This window comes from Camelus bactrianus, chromosome 22 (assembly GCF_048773025.1).
Source record: "Camelus bactrianus isolate YW-2024 breed Bactrian camel chromosome 22, ASM4877302v1, whole genome shotgun sequence".
Classification (NCBI taxonomy): domain Eukaryota; kingdom Metazoa; phylum Chordata; class Mammalia; order Artiodactyla; family Camelidae; genus Camelus; species Camelus bactrianus.
In genome coordinates, this window is record NC_133560.1 from 23,843,205 (window position 1) to 23,860,335 (window position 17,131).

The following is a 17,131-nucleotide window of genomic DNA, read 5'->3' on the forward strand; positions in this document are numbered from 1 at the left end:
AATGTTTGTCCTGGAAGCTTAGAGCAAAACCACCATGTAGAGAGCAAGCTCAGGGGAAACTGTTGAGAGAACAGAGTTAGGCATTAAGCTGCCTAGGTTCCCATCCTGAGTCAGCACTTCCTTGCTGTGCAACCTTAGACAAGTCGCTTGGGCTCTCTGGGCCTCCATTTCTACGTGTGCAAAATGAGGAGAAGCACAGCCCTACCTCACAGGGCACGAGGAGCGAGTGAGGTGAATACATGTGAAGCATTTAGAGCAGTGCGTGGTGCTGAACAAGCTCTCTGTAGGCCAAATTTTCCACCCTGATGGGCACTCCTTTTAGAAATGTATATGAATTTTTCATTGTGAAAACTCCAGCAGGGCCTGAAGAAGTGGAGTGAGCCATGGGGTCCTACTTTAGTCCCCATTCTCACCCCACTGGTAACTGCCACTAATTCGGAGCAGCCTTCTAAAACTTCCCATGCACTCACATCCCACTGTCATGCTTTGGGTAGAAGCCTGAGCAGTGGTTTGAGCCTGATGTGAGCCTAGAGCAGCAATAAAGTACCACAAACTGGGTGGCTTAAAACAACAGATACTTATCATCTCACAGTTTGGAGGCCAGAGGGTGTCAGCAGGGCCAGTCTCCCTCCAGAGGCTCTAAGGGACAATTCTCCCTCGTCTCTTCCAGCTTCCAGTAGCTGCCAGCAGTCCTTGGCATCCTTTAGCTTATAGATTCTCCATCATCCACTGAAGTATTCCACCTTCATATGGCCATCTTGCTGTGAGGACACTGGTCATCCTGGATTAGGGCCCACACTACTCCCGTGCAACCTCATCTTACTTAACTAATGGCATCCGCACAACCCTGTATCTAAATAAGGTCACTTTCTCAGGTCCTGGAGGTTAGGATTTCCACTTATCTTTTTTGGAGGGTGGGAGTGGGGGCACAATTCAATTCATAACACCTCTCAAATAAAGTACTTGCTCCTGAACCCTTATCTGGGACTTCTTAAATTAAGACAACCCCACCCACACTCCACAACACAACCACCAGGGCCACTCATGGCTAAGGGCAGGGGCTAAGGTGGCATCTTTGAGTTTCTACTGGTGAGGGCAGAGCTGTTGCTTTTCCAGACTCATTTGGGCCCTGCCATCTGCCAGGCCTGCCCAGCCCTGCCCTAGGATGCCCCTCACTCCATGCAGCCACAGTCAGGCACAGTGTCTGGAGTCTTTGTCCTTTACACTGGTGCCAGAGCCAAGTCCGTAGGCATGGCCTTACCAGCCGCTGGCAGGTAAGATCCACAGGAAGAGTCCAGAGGCACCTGCTCCAAGCATCTTAGAATCCACAGCACGGATGCCAAATGTATGTTGCCCACCTAGATGAGCAGGGCTTTATGATCCCAACATCTCATTTCTTTTCTCAACATCGTTGAAATCCATTTGTTTATTCCATAATCACTTATTAAGTGCTGACTGGGTGCTGGGAGATAATCAGGTGATTGGGGACAACACAATGAAGAAGACAGACAAAAATCCCCACCCTCGTAGGGGAGACAGAGGTGAACAATAAGCACAACAAATAGTAAACTACTCAGAAAGTAGAAGATAGACTTTAAGCAAATGCACAATATGGGACGTGATGGCATGCCCTATGTCGTCCTATGAAGACGACAGCAGCATAAGAGGACAAGTTATGGGATATGGGGACTAGATTAGGTCAGGCAATCAGGGAAGACTCCTCAGAGGAGGTGACATTTCCACAGAGGAGGAGGGGGCCAGGCAGATGTTTAGGGAAGAGCATTCTTGGCAGAGGGAACAGTAGCTTGCCTACACAGTGTGTTGGGACCTCTTCCAGATTTTCCCCTTTTCAATTTGTCTCTTTTCTTTCCTTCCTGGCTTCCTGCTTAAAGTGCCTTTTAGAAAAAGCCTCACCTCAACTAATCAGCAACACTATCGAAGATTTATATAGGATGTGCACCCCAGTGTTATTTATAAAAATAGAACAAAACTGGAGGCAACTGGTTAAATACCGTATGGTCCCTCCATATGATGGAATATCATGTGTCATTAAAAATCGTCTGTTGGGAGAATATTTAAGGACTTGGGGAAATGCTCACCATATAATGACAAGGTAGGGGAATTGATTTTTAAAAAAGGATCAAGGTGAGATAAGCCTTATGTCACAGTCCGCTCAGGCTGACATCACAAAATACCACAGACTGGGCAGCTTAGAAAACAGATGTGTACTCACTCACAGTCCTGGAGGCTGGAAGTCCGAGATCCGGGTGCCAGCATGGTCCAGTTCTGCTGAGGACCGTCTTCCTGGCTTACAGGCGGCTACCTTCTTGTTGTGTCCTCACATGGTGAGGGGAGAGAGAGAGAGAGAGAACAAGCTCTCTGGTGTCTCTTCTCACAAGGACACTAACCCCAGCCTGGGGGCCCCACTCTCATTACCTCCTATAACTCTAATCACCTCCCAAATGCCCCATCTCCGAATGCCACTGCATCGGAGATTAAGCCTTCAACAGATGAATTGCGGGGAGAAGGGGCACAATTCAGTCCGTAGCACCTTATAATCTCAAGGGCGTAATTTTGAAAATACGAAAAATAAAAAGAATAGAAGCCAAAGCCACTGTACCAAGATATCTCTAGGTAGTGGGACTTGGGAATCTTTATTTTCTTTATATTTTTCTATGTGGTCAAATTTTTCTACAATGAGCACAATTTACTTTTAGCCTCTTTTTTTAGAAGTTGATTTACAATATTGTATTAGTTTAAGGTGTACAGCATAGTGATTCAGTTATTTTTTGGCAGATTATATTCCACTGTAGGTTATTACAAGATATTGAATAGAATTCCCTATGTTGCACAGTAAATCCTTGTTGCCTGTCTATTTTCTATATAGTAGTTTGATGCTTTACTTTTATAATCAGGGAATATATTTAAATTTGTCTTGCTAAATGTTTAGGAGGAAAAAAGAGATTTGGGGTTACTTCTAGACCAGGAGACAGGGAGGAAATGCAGGAGAATGAGCATTTTCTGGGGGCCCACTGTGTGCTGGCTGAGCTTTTATCTTATATAACCTATCCAGACAGGGTCTAGGCCAAAATAAATAAATGACTGATTGATTGACATAGCAATGGTAAATCATCATTTTATTGCTTTATTATTAAATAAAGTAAGTGAAAAAGAGACAAGTCTTCCTTAGGGAATTCCATTTAATATATGTAGACACTCCCCCTCTAGGAGTGGAGTTGAATCTCCACCCTCCTTACTTTGCGGATGGGCTGGACTTAGTGACTCACTTTCAAAGAATAGAGTAGGGAAAGATGTATCGTTTTGCAGTAGAGAAACCTACAAGACACCACCTTAACCAAGTGATGAAGGCTGACATCTCCAGTGGATGTGTCATCGTGGGACCCTTGATTTGCTATGATGGAGAGGGAACCTCACCTCTGTGGTCTTCTTCTCAAAGACTCATAACCCCAGTTTAATCACGGGCAAAACATCAGACAAACACAGATTGGAGAGCATTCTACAGGGTACCTGGCCAGTTCTTTTCAAGACTGTCAAGGTTATGACAGTCAGAGAAAGACTGAGAAACTGTCCCAGACCAGAAGAGTCTGAAGAAGCATAAGGACTAAGTGCAATGGGAGATCCAGGATGGGATCCTGGGACAGAAAAGGGGCCTTCGTGGAAAAGCGGATGAAATCCAAATAAAGTCTGGAGTTTTGTTTTTAAATAACTGGTGAGGGAGAGATTACTGTCACCCAGTTTACAAACGGGTGAGGGCTCTCTTTCTGGCTTACAGACGACTGCCTTCTCGCTGTGTCCTCACATGGTGAGACCCTGCTTGAGAGAGCTGCCTGAGGTGCCAGCCAGGGACTTGTCAGCACCAGACTGTGAGCTCTGATGTCCTCTTCCCTGTGCTCTGAGCTGAACCCAGAGAAATAGATATTGGGGGGTGGGGGAGGGGAGAAAGAGGAAGTGAGAGAGAGGAGGAGGAGGGAGGGCAGTTAATTTTTAAAGGAGTAATTTCTTAAAACTCTCACTAAAGTCTGGGGCAGAAAGATGGGAGATGGGGAACAAGAGACTCCACCTGAAAGAATTTGAAACCTTGTTGAGCCACAGACCCCTTTGACTGTCTAATGATTTTCAAGACATAAATTAAAATGCATGAGATGATGGAGGAAGCCAAATAGAGTGAAATAATTATCAGAATATTTTTTAAAAACAGATTTGTGACGTGGTTTTAGAGTTTATAACACATTGCCAACAGGACCTGGCAACAGGTCTGATAACCCATGTAATTTCTGGAGAGTGTTGAGCCTGAAAGACTTTGCAGGATGTCTGTGAACTATATGTGATTTCTGCCAGTGACTTGTGCCACTGTTCCTGCCCACTGTCACACTTTGCTGCCTCCCCTCATAATGGAAGAAAATGCCTTACTTCTGGTAGAAATCAGGGGAAGTGAAGGGTTCACTTTTTCCATTCAAATTCACTAACTCCCCAAGTTCTAGCTTCAGACCCCCAAGGATCCCCACCCCAGTTGAGACCGAGGGAATCTCAAAGGGACTTCTGCGTTGCTGCAACTAGGAAAACCCTCTGAGGAGGTGATAGTTTAGCAAGTGACTGAAGTTCTCACTGTCCATGTCTGGCTTAGCCCCCACCACAGGTTACCCAGCCCCAAATGTCAAAGAGTGCAGTGTTGGGAAGCCCCGCTCTAGAAGGCCAGGGATCCTTGGTGATGGAGCAGTGGGGCATCCCTGGGCATGGTGGGCCTGCCCCCATTAGGACTTGGCGATGGGCTGAGTGCTTATCCAAGCCCAAAGACTGCAGAGGCAGGTGTATTGAAACTCTGTGCCAAAAGTGTGGTTTGCATCATATCTGTTATCAAATGAACCCCAATCAACATAGCTGAGCTCCACCCTTGTCCTGGACCTTCCTGGGACCCAAGCTGGATCTGGGTAGCCTTCTGAAATCATGGAGGGTTATCAGCCATTTCCTCTGTGCTACACTATTCTGGGTACTTTTCTGTGCATCAGTCCATGACTCCTTGATGATAAACCTCTAAGTTAGAGCCTTAAATATTCCCATTTAACAGATGAGGAAACAGGCCTGGAGCCACACACAGGGAGTTAAGGTTGGAATCCAGCTCTGACTCAACACTGGCTCCCTCAGAAATCTGCCATTTCCCACATCCCACAGCAAACAGGATCCAGGATTGGCTCTCTGAGCTTAAGGGGGTAGGGTGGGGAAGCCCAAGAGGGCTGCACTGGGGCCATCTGCAAGAGACAAGAGCTGCTGGCTCTGTGTTACTTGAGTGACAGGCAGCCTCCTTTCACAGGGACCCCCTCACCATATGTGCCTGCGTGACTCAAAAGAGCCAGAAATCACCTCCACCCCATGCACTCCTCACCAGCTGGGCCGAAGCAGCCTGGGAGTGCAGCGTGGGTGATGGGAGCTGCCCTCTCTTGGTTGCTACCAGGGTGGAGAAGGGGAGAGGCTGGGGTCCTAGCAGGACCAGGATGCCTTGAGTTAACTTTGGGCCATTTGCTGCGAGCCCACTGCACACCCACATCTTCCTTGGATCCTCAGTTGATCCATAAAACAACCTCATGAGGGGAGATATATTTTTAGCTCCATCTTCCAGATAAGGAAACTGAGGCCCACAGGGATGCGGTGACCTGCCAAGATCCTCTAGCCAAGGGTGGTGAAGTCAGGATTTGAACCCAGCACTGGGCACTAATTACTCCTCTCTCTGCCCCTCTTCTCTTTCTTTTTCCCTCTGTCCTTGTCTCTCATTCTTAGTCTCTCTGTCTCTCTCTGCCTCTTTCTGTCTCTCTTTCCTCCTCTCCTTTCTTCTCTTTATCCCTCTCTGTCCCCACCTCTGTGTGCTTTTCTCTTTTTCACTATTTCTCCCTCTCGGTTAATATCAGTTAGGAAAGCTTAGACCATGCTTAGTTGATGATTATAAATACAAATCTCTTGACACATGGTCTCTAAGGGTTGAAACTGACCTTTGACCTTAGCCCTTTTATAATTCATAGATGTTCATTTTGGCTAACATAAAAGCATTAGATCTGGGAGGACTTTAGATCATGTATTCACTCAACAAACATTCATTGAATGTGTACTGGGTGCCAGCAATCTTCTAGGCACTGAGGATATGCAGCAAATGGAAGAGACAAAAATCCCTGTTTGGGGGGGAGTTGACATTTTATTGGAGGAAGAAGGCAGTCAACAAGATAATTAAGAAATATATGTATATCTGTGTGTGTGTGTATATATATATACACACACACACACATATATATATATATATATAAATCAGGTATTATCTTAATTTTAGGCTTTGTTGGCTGTGCTGTCTCTGCTGCAACTACTCAGACTGTTTTCATAGCACAAAAGCAGCCACAGAGAAAATATAATGAATGGGTATGGCTGTGTGCCAGTAAACCTTAATTTACAAAAACAGGTGGCTAGCCCACGAGCTATGGTTTGCCGACTCCTGTGTAAGAGGGTGATGAAAGCTCAGGAGAAAAGGCAGTAGGAGGGTTGTGGCTCATCAAGGTGAGAGGCTGAAGTTCTTCTAATAAGACCTGAAGGAGGTGAGGGGAAGCCATGAAGGTGGGTAGAGAGACCCAGGCCAGACAGGAAAGCCATTGCAAAGGCCCTGAGGCAGGAAGGGTCCTGGCATCTGTGAGGAGCAGCCAGGAAGCCCGTGTGGCTGGAAGTGAGGGAGTGAGGGTGAGAGAGGGCGCTGAGAGGCCAGGGGAGGTGACAGGAAACCTCACAGGCAGAAAGACCATGTATTTTACCACCCAAACCAGAACAATTTTGAGAGTGAATGGGGAAAGGAGGACTGAGAAATAATTAACAGGCACTGAATGACTTAATAACATGTATAAAATGGAGCAGACATACAACCTCCCTCACAGCCACTGTGGGGCTTCAGCTCTTTCACGGTCAAATCCACCCCATTTTTATCCTGTATGCTGGGGAATTGGGTGTTCTCTTGAACTGAGATTTGTTTTGTTTCTTACATCTTCCATACTTTTTCTGAATGAACCATGCTCAAAAAAATTAGAGGAAAATAAGCCATAAAGCAGAAGGCACTTAAGGATTTTACTGGGACTCAGCCATTAATTTGTTTGATGAGTATTTATCGAGCACTTGCTAAGTGCTAGACACCAGCAGTGCTGGGATGAATCAGTATTTTCCCGCTCTTTAAGGCTCTCATGGGCCAATTTTATAAACATGAAATACTATGTCAGTGCAGTGGAAGGGTGAGGTAGAAAAAAGTCAGTTGGATGCAAGCCAGAATGATGGGTCTAGCCCCAGCCGAGCCATGTTGTCCCCACTCTGTGTGAGACAGACAAATCACGTCACCTCTCTCAGCCCTGGTATCCCCCATCCACTGGGTGTGCAGATTGTGGGGATCGAGGGGTGTGTTGTTAGCTCAAAGGGGCTCTACTAAGTGGCACTGGTTGTCCCGCCTGCCTCTCCATGCCCTGGGAAACAGCCTGATCATTGGGACTTGAGATACATACATTTTCCTGTCATTATTATTATTCAAACAATCCACCCACAAGGACTTAAGGATTATGTGTATTCACCATGCAACCAACACTTAGCGAGCACCTACTGCATGCCAGGTGCTGTTCAGGGCGCCAGGGAGCTGACGCCTTAAGGAGCAAAGACAACTGGTCAAGTCAATGCGGAAATCGACAAAATGATTCAGAAAGCAAAACGCACTGCGAATAGAGTGAGAGGTCTGGCTGTGCTGTCAGGAGGGGCAAGCCCTTTCTGTTGGGAGGACTGGGAATACTTCTCTGGGAGCAGGCATGGTAGAATAAAAGGCTGAGTGATGAGAAGGAATCAACCAAGTCAAGATCTAGCGGATATCAGGCTCCAGGCAGAGGCTCAGCAAACAGAAACAACCAGCTCATTGTCATCTTGAACTTCAGTTTCTCTATTGGACACACAGGAGACATTCTTTTCCCCCACCTGCCTCATGAGATTCATTAAAGAGTCAATGAGAAAGTGATATTTGAGCAAAATCTGAAGGAGGTGAAGGAGTGAACCAAGGAAACACCAGGGTGTATCAGTTAAGAAATCTGGGTTATGCTGCAGTAACAAACATCCTCCAACGTCTCTGTGATTTTAACAACAGATGTTTTTCCTGGCTCATGCTACATGTCCAGTACAGGTTGGCAGTGAGGAAAAAGGGAGTTATGCTAAGCATAGTCACTTGGGACCTACCTAATGGATCAGCCAGCATCTAGAACATTTCTAGTTGGTATCCCAAAAAGAAAGAGCGCCCTGGAGGGTCCCAGACTGGCAGTTCAGTATTCTCTTCTGGTCCAAAAGTGACACAGGTATTTCCACCCACTCCTCATTGGCCAGCACTCATCATCTGGCTTTCAGTCAACCACAGGCAGACTGGGATGGGCCATCCGGCCATATCTCAGGAAATATTTAGTGACAGCACTAATGAGGAATAGCGTTCCAGGCAGTGGAAATCTGAGCCTTTGGAAGAAAGACAAAGCAATCTTGAGAGTACATCTTTCCTGATATTATTCATAATTTTGACAAGCAAGAAAGTTTTCCCGCCTCTTCCTCCTCTCCACACTCAGTCTCATGTGCACACCCGCCCTTAACCTGAGCTGCTAAAAAGAGCTCAGGTTAAGGAGGGGAGGTTTGTCACAGAATGGCCATGGCAGCTCCAGTCCTTCTGCCTGGGAAATATATTTACCATTTTACTCCTGAACAAACCCCAGGGAAAGCCCACTTACTAATCAAAAACTGCATCCAACCCTCTGCCAACTTCTTCTCTGTGATTTGTTGGATCCAGAGCATGGAATTGAGTCACTTGGGCTAGATTGGAAGAGAACAAGCATCTCTAACTCTGGAACCCCAGTCCCCAGTGAGGGAAAACAGATAAGGGAGGAAGAAGGAGAGAAGAAGAAGGGAGCACAACTTGGGGTGGAAGATGTGGGCTGTGCCGGGAGCCACCTCTCATTCAGTCATTCAACAAACATTTATTGAACACTGCCTGCATGCCTGGCATTGTGCTAGGGAATACAGTACCAGGGTGGGGAGAAGCACAACGTCCCTGCCCCTTCTGGAACTGACATTCATTCCAGCTGGGAGATGGACAGTGAGCAGGAGAAGTAACTATAGAGGAAGAGAGGAATTATGAGAAAAATAGAACCAGAATTGAGATTAGAAATGAAAGTTGCAACAGTATAAGGGCCATTGGGAGTGGCCTCTCTGAGAAAGTGACATTTGAGCAGAGATCTGAAGGAAGGGAGGGGAGCCACGTAGGAAACTGGGGGAAGAGCATTCCAGGCAGAGGGAATAGTAGGTGCAAAGGCCCTGAGGTGGGACTGTGCTTGGTGTGTTTGAGGAGCTGCAAGGAGGTGGTGTGGCTGGAGTGATCAGGAGGAGGATAAGAGGAGAGGAGGGCCTGGAGGTGATAGGGTCAAGAGGTGGAACCTCTACCATTCAGTAGCTCAGTGACTGTGTTCTTTTCTGTGGCTGCCATCACAAAGTACCGCGAGCGGATGGCTTAAAACAACGGAAATGTATTCTCGCACATTCTGGAGGCCAGAAGTCCGAAATCAAGGTAACAGCAGGGCTACACTCCCTCAGAGACTGGATAGAATTCTTTCTGGCCTTGTCCTGACTTGTGGAGGTGGCTGCCAACCCTTGGCATTCCTTGGCTCACAGCTGTGTCCCTCCAACCTCTGCCTCCGTCACCCTAAGGCTGTCCTCTCCCCTGTGTGTCCCCACCTTCACCTGGTGTTTTCCTCTTAAAAAGACACCAGTCGTATCAGATTAGGGCCCACCATCATGATTTCATCTTAACTTGATGGCAGCTGCAAAGACCCTGTTTCCAGGTAGGGTCACGTTGACAGGTACTGGGGGTTAGGACTTCAGCATATCTTTTGGGGGCAATACCATGCAGCCCACAACAGGGACTTTGGGCATAGGACTAACTTTACCTCCACGTGCCTCAGGTTCCTCATCTGTGAAGATGAGAAGGATTGTGCACCACCTGTTGTGAGAGGATTAAATGGGCTCCAGTAGGCTGACACTCCTGGTACCGAGTGTCTGCTGTTATGCTGGGCAGCATCACAGGGCAGGTGGTTCTAAGTATGTCAGGAGCCAGGTGTGGGAGGATCCTGAAGTGGAGGCACCAAGGTGTCTCAGCTGTTTCTCCCAGTACACTCTTGCCACTCTCCCTGCACCCCCAACTCCTCGTCTCCATCCCAAGCCTGCTTCCTGAGACAGCCCAGATATCTTTCTGCTGTTGGCCACTGCAGGCTCTCTCCCTGGGCTATATTTAGCCCTAAGAAATGGGAACAAAAGGCTTCAGCCACAGCAGCAGCAGCAGAGGGGGAAGCACAAAGCCAGTCCTGCTTTCCATACAGCCCTGTTCTGCTGACCCCTTTTTTCCTTCTAGAACCTTCCAGAAGCAGAGCATTGGAACTCTGTTAGAACAAGGCTGTGAGCTGGGGACTGGCACATTCATTGTCCCCAGAACCTGTCTGTGTCCATGATGAAAGTTAGCTCTTTTGGTTTGTTTGTTTTCCTTTCTTCTAAAAAAAAAATTATTATTGTCAAAGAAACATAACCTAAAATTTACCATCTAAACCGTTTTTAGGTGTCCAGTTCATTGGCATTAAGTGAATTCACATTGATGTGCAGCTAGGAGCACCATCTATGTCCAGAATTTTTTAATCTTGCAAAACTGAAACTCTGTCCTCATTAAATATGAACTCCCATCCCCCTCACCCAGCCCATGGCATCCATCATTCTACTTTATGTCTCTGTGAATTTGACAATTCTGAGGACCTCATATAAGTGGAGCCATGCCTTTTTTGTCCTTTTATGTCTGGTTTATTTCACTCAGCATAATGTATTGAAGATTCATCCATATTGAAGCGTGTGTCAAAATTTCCTTCCTTTTTAAGGTAAAGTCGACTTTCTTTTAAAAAAAACACCTTTTTTCTTCCAGGTGAAGTAAAATAAACATACAGAAAACCCCACAGATCTTAAGTGAGGAACTTGATGAATTTTCTCAAACTGAACACAGGTGTAACCAGACCCAGATCAGGAAACAGAACCTCACCACCACCCCCTGGTGTGTCCCCTCCTCAATCATTACCTCCCCCAGGGGGTGGCCTATCTGGACCTCAAACGTCGTGGACTCATTTGCCTGTTTTTGTATTTTGCATGAATGGAAGTTTACGTGTGTGCTTTTTTCCATCTGGCCTCTTTTGCTTGACATCAACTCCGTAAGGTGTCACGTGATGGGTGGCAGTCATTCATTGTGTAATAGTCCATTTATTTATTCTTGCTCCTATTGACAAGGATTCGGATTGTTTCCAGCTTGGGGCTATTATGAAGATCACTGCCATGAACATTCTTGCATGCGCCTTTGGCATACACAGGTTCACATTTCTGTTGGATAACTATCCAGGAGTGAAATTTGCAGGTCATAGTGAAGGTGCGCAATTAACTTAAGTAGAAATTAACATCCCGTTTTTCAAAGTGGTTTTACTATGTGTTATGGATTCAATTGTGTCCCTTCCAAAATTCACACGTTGAAGCCCTAACTCCTAGTACCTCAGAATATGACCTTATTTGGAAATGAGGTCACTGCAGGAGTAATTAATTAAGATGAGGTCATTAGGATGGACCCTAATCCAGTGTGACTGGTATCCCTATGGAAAGGGGAATTTGGACACAGAGACAGGCACACAGAGAGAACATCATATGTTGATAAAGTCAAAGATCAGGGTGACGCATCTACAAGTCAAGGAACCACCAAAGATTGTCAGCAAGCCCCCAGGTACCAGAGGAGGAGCACAGGACAGAGCCCTCTCCCTCAGAGCCTCCAGAAGGAACCAACCCCACTGATATGCTGCTCTTGGATTTCTGGCCTCCAGAACTGTGAGCCAATAAATTTCTGTTGTTTTAAGCCACCCAGCTGATGGTTCTTTATTACAGCAGCCACAAGAAACTCATACACCATGTTGCCATCCCATTGGCAATATATGAGCATTCCAGTTCCTCCACACACTCACCAGCACCTGGTAGTGTCAGGCTTTCTCATTTTAGGCTTTCTGCTGATAGGCAGTAGCACTGAATGTGCCTTTAAAGGTGAGCTTTTAAAGCCACACTTGTGCTCCCCCCCCCCCCAATTCTGCAGCTGCCACAAAACTTATGAACCACCAGAAGGCTCCCCCTTGTGCTTCTTGCTGAAGCCAAGGCTTCCCCAACACAGAGGTTAAGTTCATAGGCTCTGGGGCCTGGCCACCTGGTTCACTTTCTGTGTGGACACACTATCTAGCTCTGTGACCTTGCAGTGGTCTTTATGGGCCTCAGTTTCCAGTCATCAAATGGTCATGACAATATCATAGGGGCATCAAGAGGATTAAATGAGTAAATAAGCCAACGTAGGTAACGTGTTTAGAAGAGTGTCTGGCACAAATAAGTACTCTGTAATTAGTGGTTTTTATATTTTTCTTTCTCTATTCTTGATTTTCTTCCCCTTCTCTTACTCCTTCTTGGTTCTGTCTTCTGTCCTCCCAGAGAAGAATGTTTTATTTGTGGACTTCTTGCCCCTTGAAAATTGATCTGGGTGTTTCTGGGAATTTTTCTGTGGTTGACATTGAGGCTGCAGGCAATAGAGGAGGGAGAACTTGAGGGAAAGGTTCACAGTGCTGCCATCTGGCTCAGTGATTTAACCTAACCATCAGACCCTGCCATCATCCATCTGCTCTAAGGGGAGAGCATGACTGTTTGGGGGGGGGGGAGGGAGAGAAGCAGGGATTCATTTCTACATTTCAGTGGGCTTTTGCCCTCTTCTCCTCCTGGAGTTCAGTCTGGAGAGTCCTCCTGAGTTTCATGCTGATTTCTGGTGCTCTGAGGACTATGTGAGGAGGGAGCTCTGTCCTTCTAATGGTACTTCCAATGGTACTTCCCAGTTGATCTTGTGCTCCGTTTCCCTCTCTGGGCTGCCAGAGCTCCAGGACTCCACAGGTCAAGGGCATTTGAGGACAGAGCCCCCAAAGAACCAGAGCTCCCCCTTCCCCACCTGTCAGGTCACATGACCACCTGAGTCCCACTCAGTGCTCACCTGCTCTCCCTCCTCACCCCCGTAGAGCAACGATGCCTCAGGGAACACTTGGAACTGGTTGTACTTCATCCCCCTCATCATCATCGGCTCCTTTTTTATGCTGAACCTCGTGCTGGGTGTGCTGTCTGGGTAAGTCTCTGCTACTCCCCCCATCCCAGTCCCCCTCACCATCTTTTTCCCAGGAAGAGGCCACAGAAGTTTTGTTTTCATTCTCTAGGCAGAGAATAGGCCTCTTCTCTTGCTTTGGGTTAGCCAGACAGTTTTGAGCAAGCCATGTACAGATGCATATGTTGTGCACTTCTGGGGTCACACAGTGAAGAGACTCTTTGGGGTTGAAATTCAGCCCAACCTTCACTCACAAAGCTATGTCCCTGGCACTGAGCTACCTCCATCCAGTCAGAGGGAAGCTTCTTCTAAATGCAGACCTCTCATTCAGGTTTTCTCAAAATTTTCGGACCCACAACCCAAAACACAAGAAAATTTCTGTAGAGTTTTGATTTCTATAATTTACATTTTTAAAAAACCCAATAGGCTGGGTTTCCCCCACCCACCTATTTTCCAAATATAAAATCATATCATACAATCAAATATGCATTTTCATAACACACATTGTCACCAACCCCCAAGATTGTTTTTCTGGCTTAGTCATAAATGAGTTTCATTTTTCTCACCACAAGAAGTCTGGGGACTAGTTTGGTGGCACCGTGGTGCCATCATGGACCCCAGTTCCTTCCAGCTTTCCACTCTGACATCCTTATCAGAGGCATTAAATCTCGCTGAATGCTTCATAGTCTCAAGATGGCTGCTTCATACGCATACGATAGCTACTTCACACTCCAAACAGGAAGAAGAAGGGAAACAGGAAGGGGTGGGGCTTTGAGGTCTCAGGATGGCTGCCTCATGCTCACAAGATAGGCACCTCACACTTCAAACAGAAAGAGGAAGAAGGGAAATAGGAAAGGGTGGGACCTATGTCAGGGATGCCAGGCTGCTGCAGAAATCTTCAGCTCATGTCTCATTGGCCTAACATAAAAGAGGGATGAAAATATTCTTTAGCTAGGAGTTCAGAGAATGAGAATGGGTATGCAGCCAGCAGTGGTTGGCATGGCCTGGTTTATGGTTTTGGTTTTTTTCTCTAACTGGGTGCAGTTGTTGGGGAATGTGGGAAGCTAGCAGAGATACCCACTCCTATAATATTCTGCTCTTCTCCCAGGAGACCTGATTCCTCTTGTTGAAATGCACTACCCTCCTAGGAAGTGCACCCCCCTACACACACACACACACACACACACACACACACACACACTCCCTAAAATTTCTAAAACAGCCAGACCTGGCTCTTCTGTGCTTCTTCAGGGAGTTTGCCAAAGAAAGGGAGCGGGTAGAAAACCGGCGGGCTTTTCTGAAGCTGAGGCGGCAGCAACAGATTGAACGAGAGCTCAATGGGTACATGGAGTGGATCTCAAAAGCAGGTGAGGCCCTTTCATCCTGGGGTTGGGAGTTGAAATCCCAGACCAGAGAGCACACGGAGAGTCAGGCATGCGTTTTGGTGATGGATGAGGGGAGGGTAATGATGGGAGGAGAAAGAGGATCTGAACTGGAGGTCCCCATTTTTAGCACCAAGAATCCAGAGGGTTGCAGCCAGGATGTGACATACACAACACTTAAGAACCCTAAAACCAGACACTGGTTTATTTCCCCTCTCTGTCACCCCCTGGCAATGCACCTCTTTGTGCCTCTGTTTCCCTGCCTGTCAAACAGAGATAATGGTAGTACCTACTTCATAAGGCTGTTTGAAGAGTCTATAAGATAATCCTAGCTAAGTCACTTAGGGAAGAGCAGTGCTCAGCATACAGTAGGCACATGTTTACTTTTTCAGTCATTCAGACACTTACCAGGTACCTGCTGTGTGCCAGGCAGTGTTCTAGGCCCTGAGGATATGGCAATGAACAAAGTAGATCAAATTGTCGCCTGTAGGCAATTGTTGCCTCATATTCAAGCGGGAGAGACAGAAAATAAACAAATACTTATAATGTTGGGTGTTGCCAAATGCTGAGAGAGAAAATAAAACAGGGTAGGAGGCAGAAAACAGTCCAAGAAGGCAAGATGATCAGAGAGGGTCTCTCTGAGGAGGGGAACTCTGAGCAGAGACCTGAAGGAAGTGAAGAAGGAAGCTCTGTACATGTCTAAGGGAAGGGATTTCCAGGCAGAGGGAACAGCAAGTGCAGAGGTCCTGGGGTAGGAACAGAGTTGAGTCTTAGCAAGAAAACCACTGTGGCTGGAGCAGGGTGAGGGGGTGAATGGGAGGAAAGAAGGACAGGGAGGTGATGGGAGACAGATCAGGCAAGGCCTTACAGGCTATGGTAAGGAGGTCAGTTTTTATTGAAGGAAGCAGGGATAATGTTGGCTTCATGACTGTTGCTGAAGTGGGACTGAGAGCCAGAGCAAGTGAGCAGCACATTCCTGGCTGATTGAGCTGTCACATCAGCAAGAGGGGAGTGGAGGTGGCTGGGCGGACCCTTCTCCTTTCTGGTTCAAAGGAACCTGTCCCCAGGAGAGTCCTCCAGACGCTGGAGCTTAACTGTGTGCTCTTCCTCCTCAGAAGAGGTGATCCTCGCCGAGGATGAAACTGACGGGGAGCAGAGGCATCCCTTTGATGGTAACTGCTCTGAGCCTGGCTCAGGGGGTGGGTCCCAGGGGACACAGGAGCAGCCAGTGCCAGGGAGGACAGGCTACTTGGTTCTAAGTGGCCTCTAGTGGATGGATATTCAGAGCCCAGGTAATAGCAAGAACAAACACAAGACCAGGTCAGGCTCAGGTAGATCTGGGGAGTGGTGGGAATCTGCATCCTTGAGGAATCTCAGCACCTTGACACAGGGTTTTTGTTTCCTTGCCTGCCTTTTCTGCTTTGACCACATCCCCAGCTTCTTCTGCTTTGTGCCTCTGTTTTCCTCATCTGTAAAATGGGCACAATAATAATACCTACCTCAATGGATTGTTTATGAGAATTACATTAATCATTGCCAATAGAATGCATAGGGCAGTGTCTGGCTTGGGGTCAGCCTGCTCATGTTCATGAAGTTCAATAAATAATTTCCCCAAGAGTCCAGCTTACAGTTGTCTCACACATTAGAAATTTGGCGAGACTGAGCAATAACTTTTGCAAATTTTTTTTTTTTTGGTGGGAGGAGGTAATTAGTTTTATTTACTTATTAATGGAGGTACTGGGGATTGAACCAAGGACCTTGTGCGTGCTAAGCATGTGCTCTACCGCTGAGCTATTCCTTCCCACCCCTCTGAGCAATGACTTTTCTTTTTTTACTGAGCAATAACTTTTGATTGAAGATACTAGGAGTGAGAAGGAAGGAGGGAAGCTGGGTCTCTATCCCAGTAGGTTATAAAATGGATTTTACCATTTACAGGAAGGGAAAGGGATTACCCCTGGGGGTGTCTAAATCACTTTATTAAAAGCGGCTGCCTGAACTAGCAAGTGCGCTAAACGTCAAAGGGTGGGCTGTCTTCATGGGACTCACTATCTGGCCAGTCCCAGGGCTCCCAGAGGGGAAGTGATGGCTGAGAACCCAGACTTAGAGTCAGACTCAACAGGGCTGAGTTCTCATCTTTACCCCTTGGGCAGACTCATGTATCTCCCTGAGCCTCTGTCTCCACAAACATAGACTAGGTGCACGGTTACTTCCCACCAAGCCAGATTGCTACACGGGTTAAGTCCAGCGAGACATAAAGAATCCCTGGCAGAGTGCCTGGCACCCAAGGACGCACTCGGTCTATATGGTGGTTGTAGCAAAAAGGGTAACGTCTTTTTCTCTTGCCATGTTTCCATTGTTGGAGCTCTGCGGAGAGCCACCATAAAGAAAAGCAAGACAGACCTGCTCAACCCCGAGGAGGCCGAGGACCAGCTGGCTGATATCGCCTCCGTGGGTAAGTCCCTCCCGCTGCCGCCAGCCCATCGTTTATTACTGATCACCCATGAGATGG

At 47.0% G+C, this 17,131-nt stretch overlaps 1 protein-coding gene across 6 annotated transcripts in view; it reads left to right on the forward strand.

Annotated features, from left to right (window-relative positions):
• Window positions 1-17,131, forward strand: part of CACNA1A (calcium voltage-gated channel subunit alpha1 A) — a 280,900-nt gene that overhangs the window by 176,349 nt on the left and 87,420 nt on the right. For all 6 annotated transcript variants that reach the window (XM_074350635.1, XM_074350639.1, XM_074350636.1 and 3 more), the window contains 4 exons: window positions 13,161-13,264; window positions 14,492-14,607; window positions 15,738-15,794; window positions 16,985-17,074. In XM_074350635.1, coding sequence (XP_074206736.1) covers window positions 13,161-13,264; window positions 14,492-14,607; window positions 15,738-15,794; window positions 16,985-17,074 — 367 coding nt within the window. The remainder of the gene's footprint in view (window positions 1-13,160; window positions 13,265-14,491; window positions 14,608-15,737; window positions 15,795-16,984; window positions 17,075-17,131) is intronic.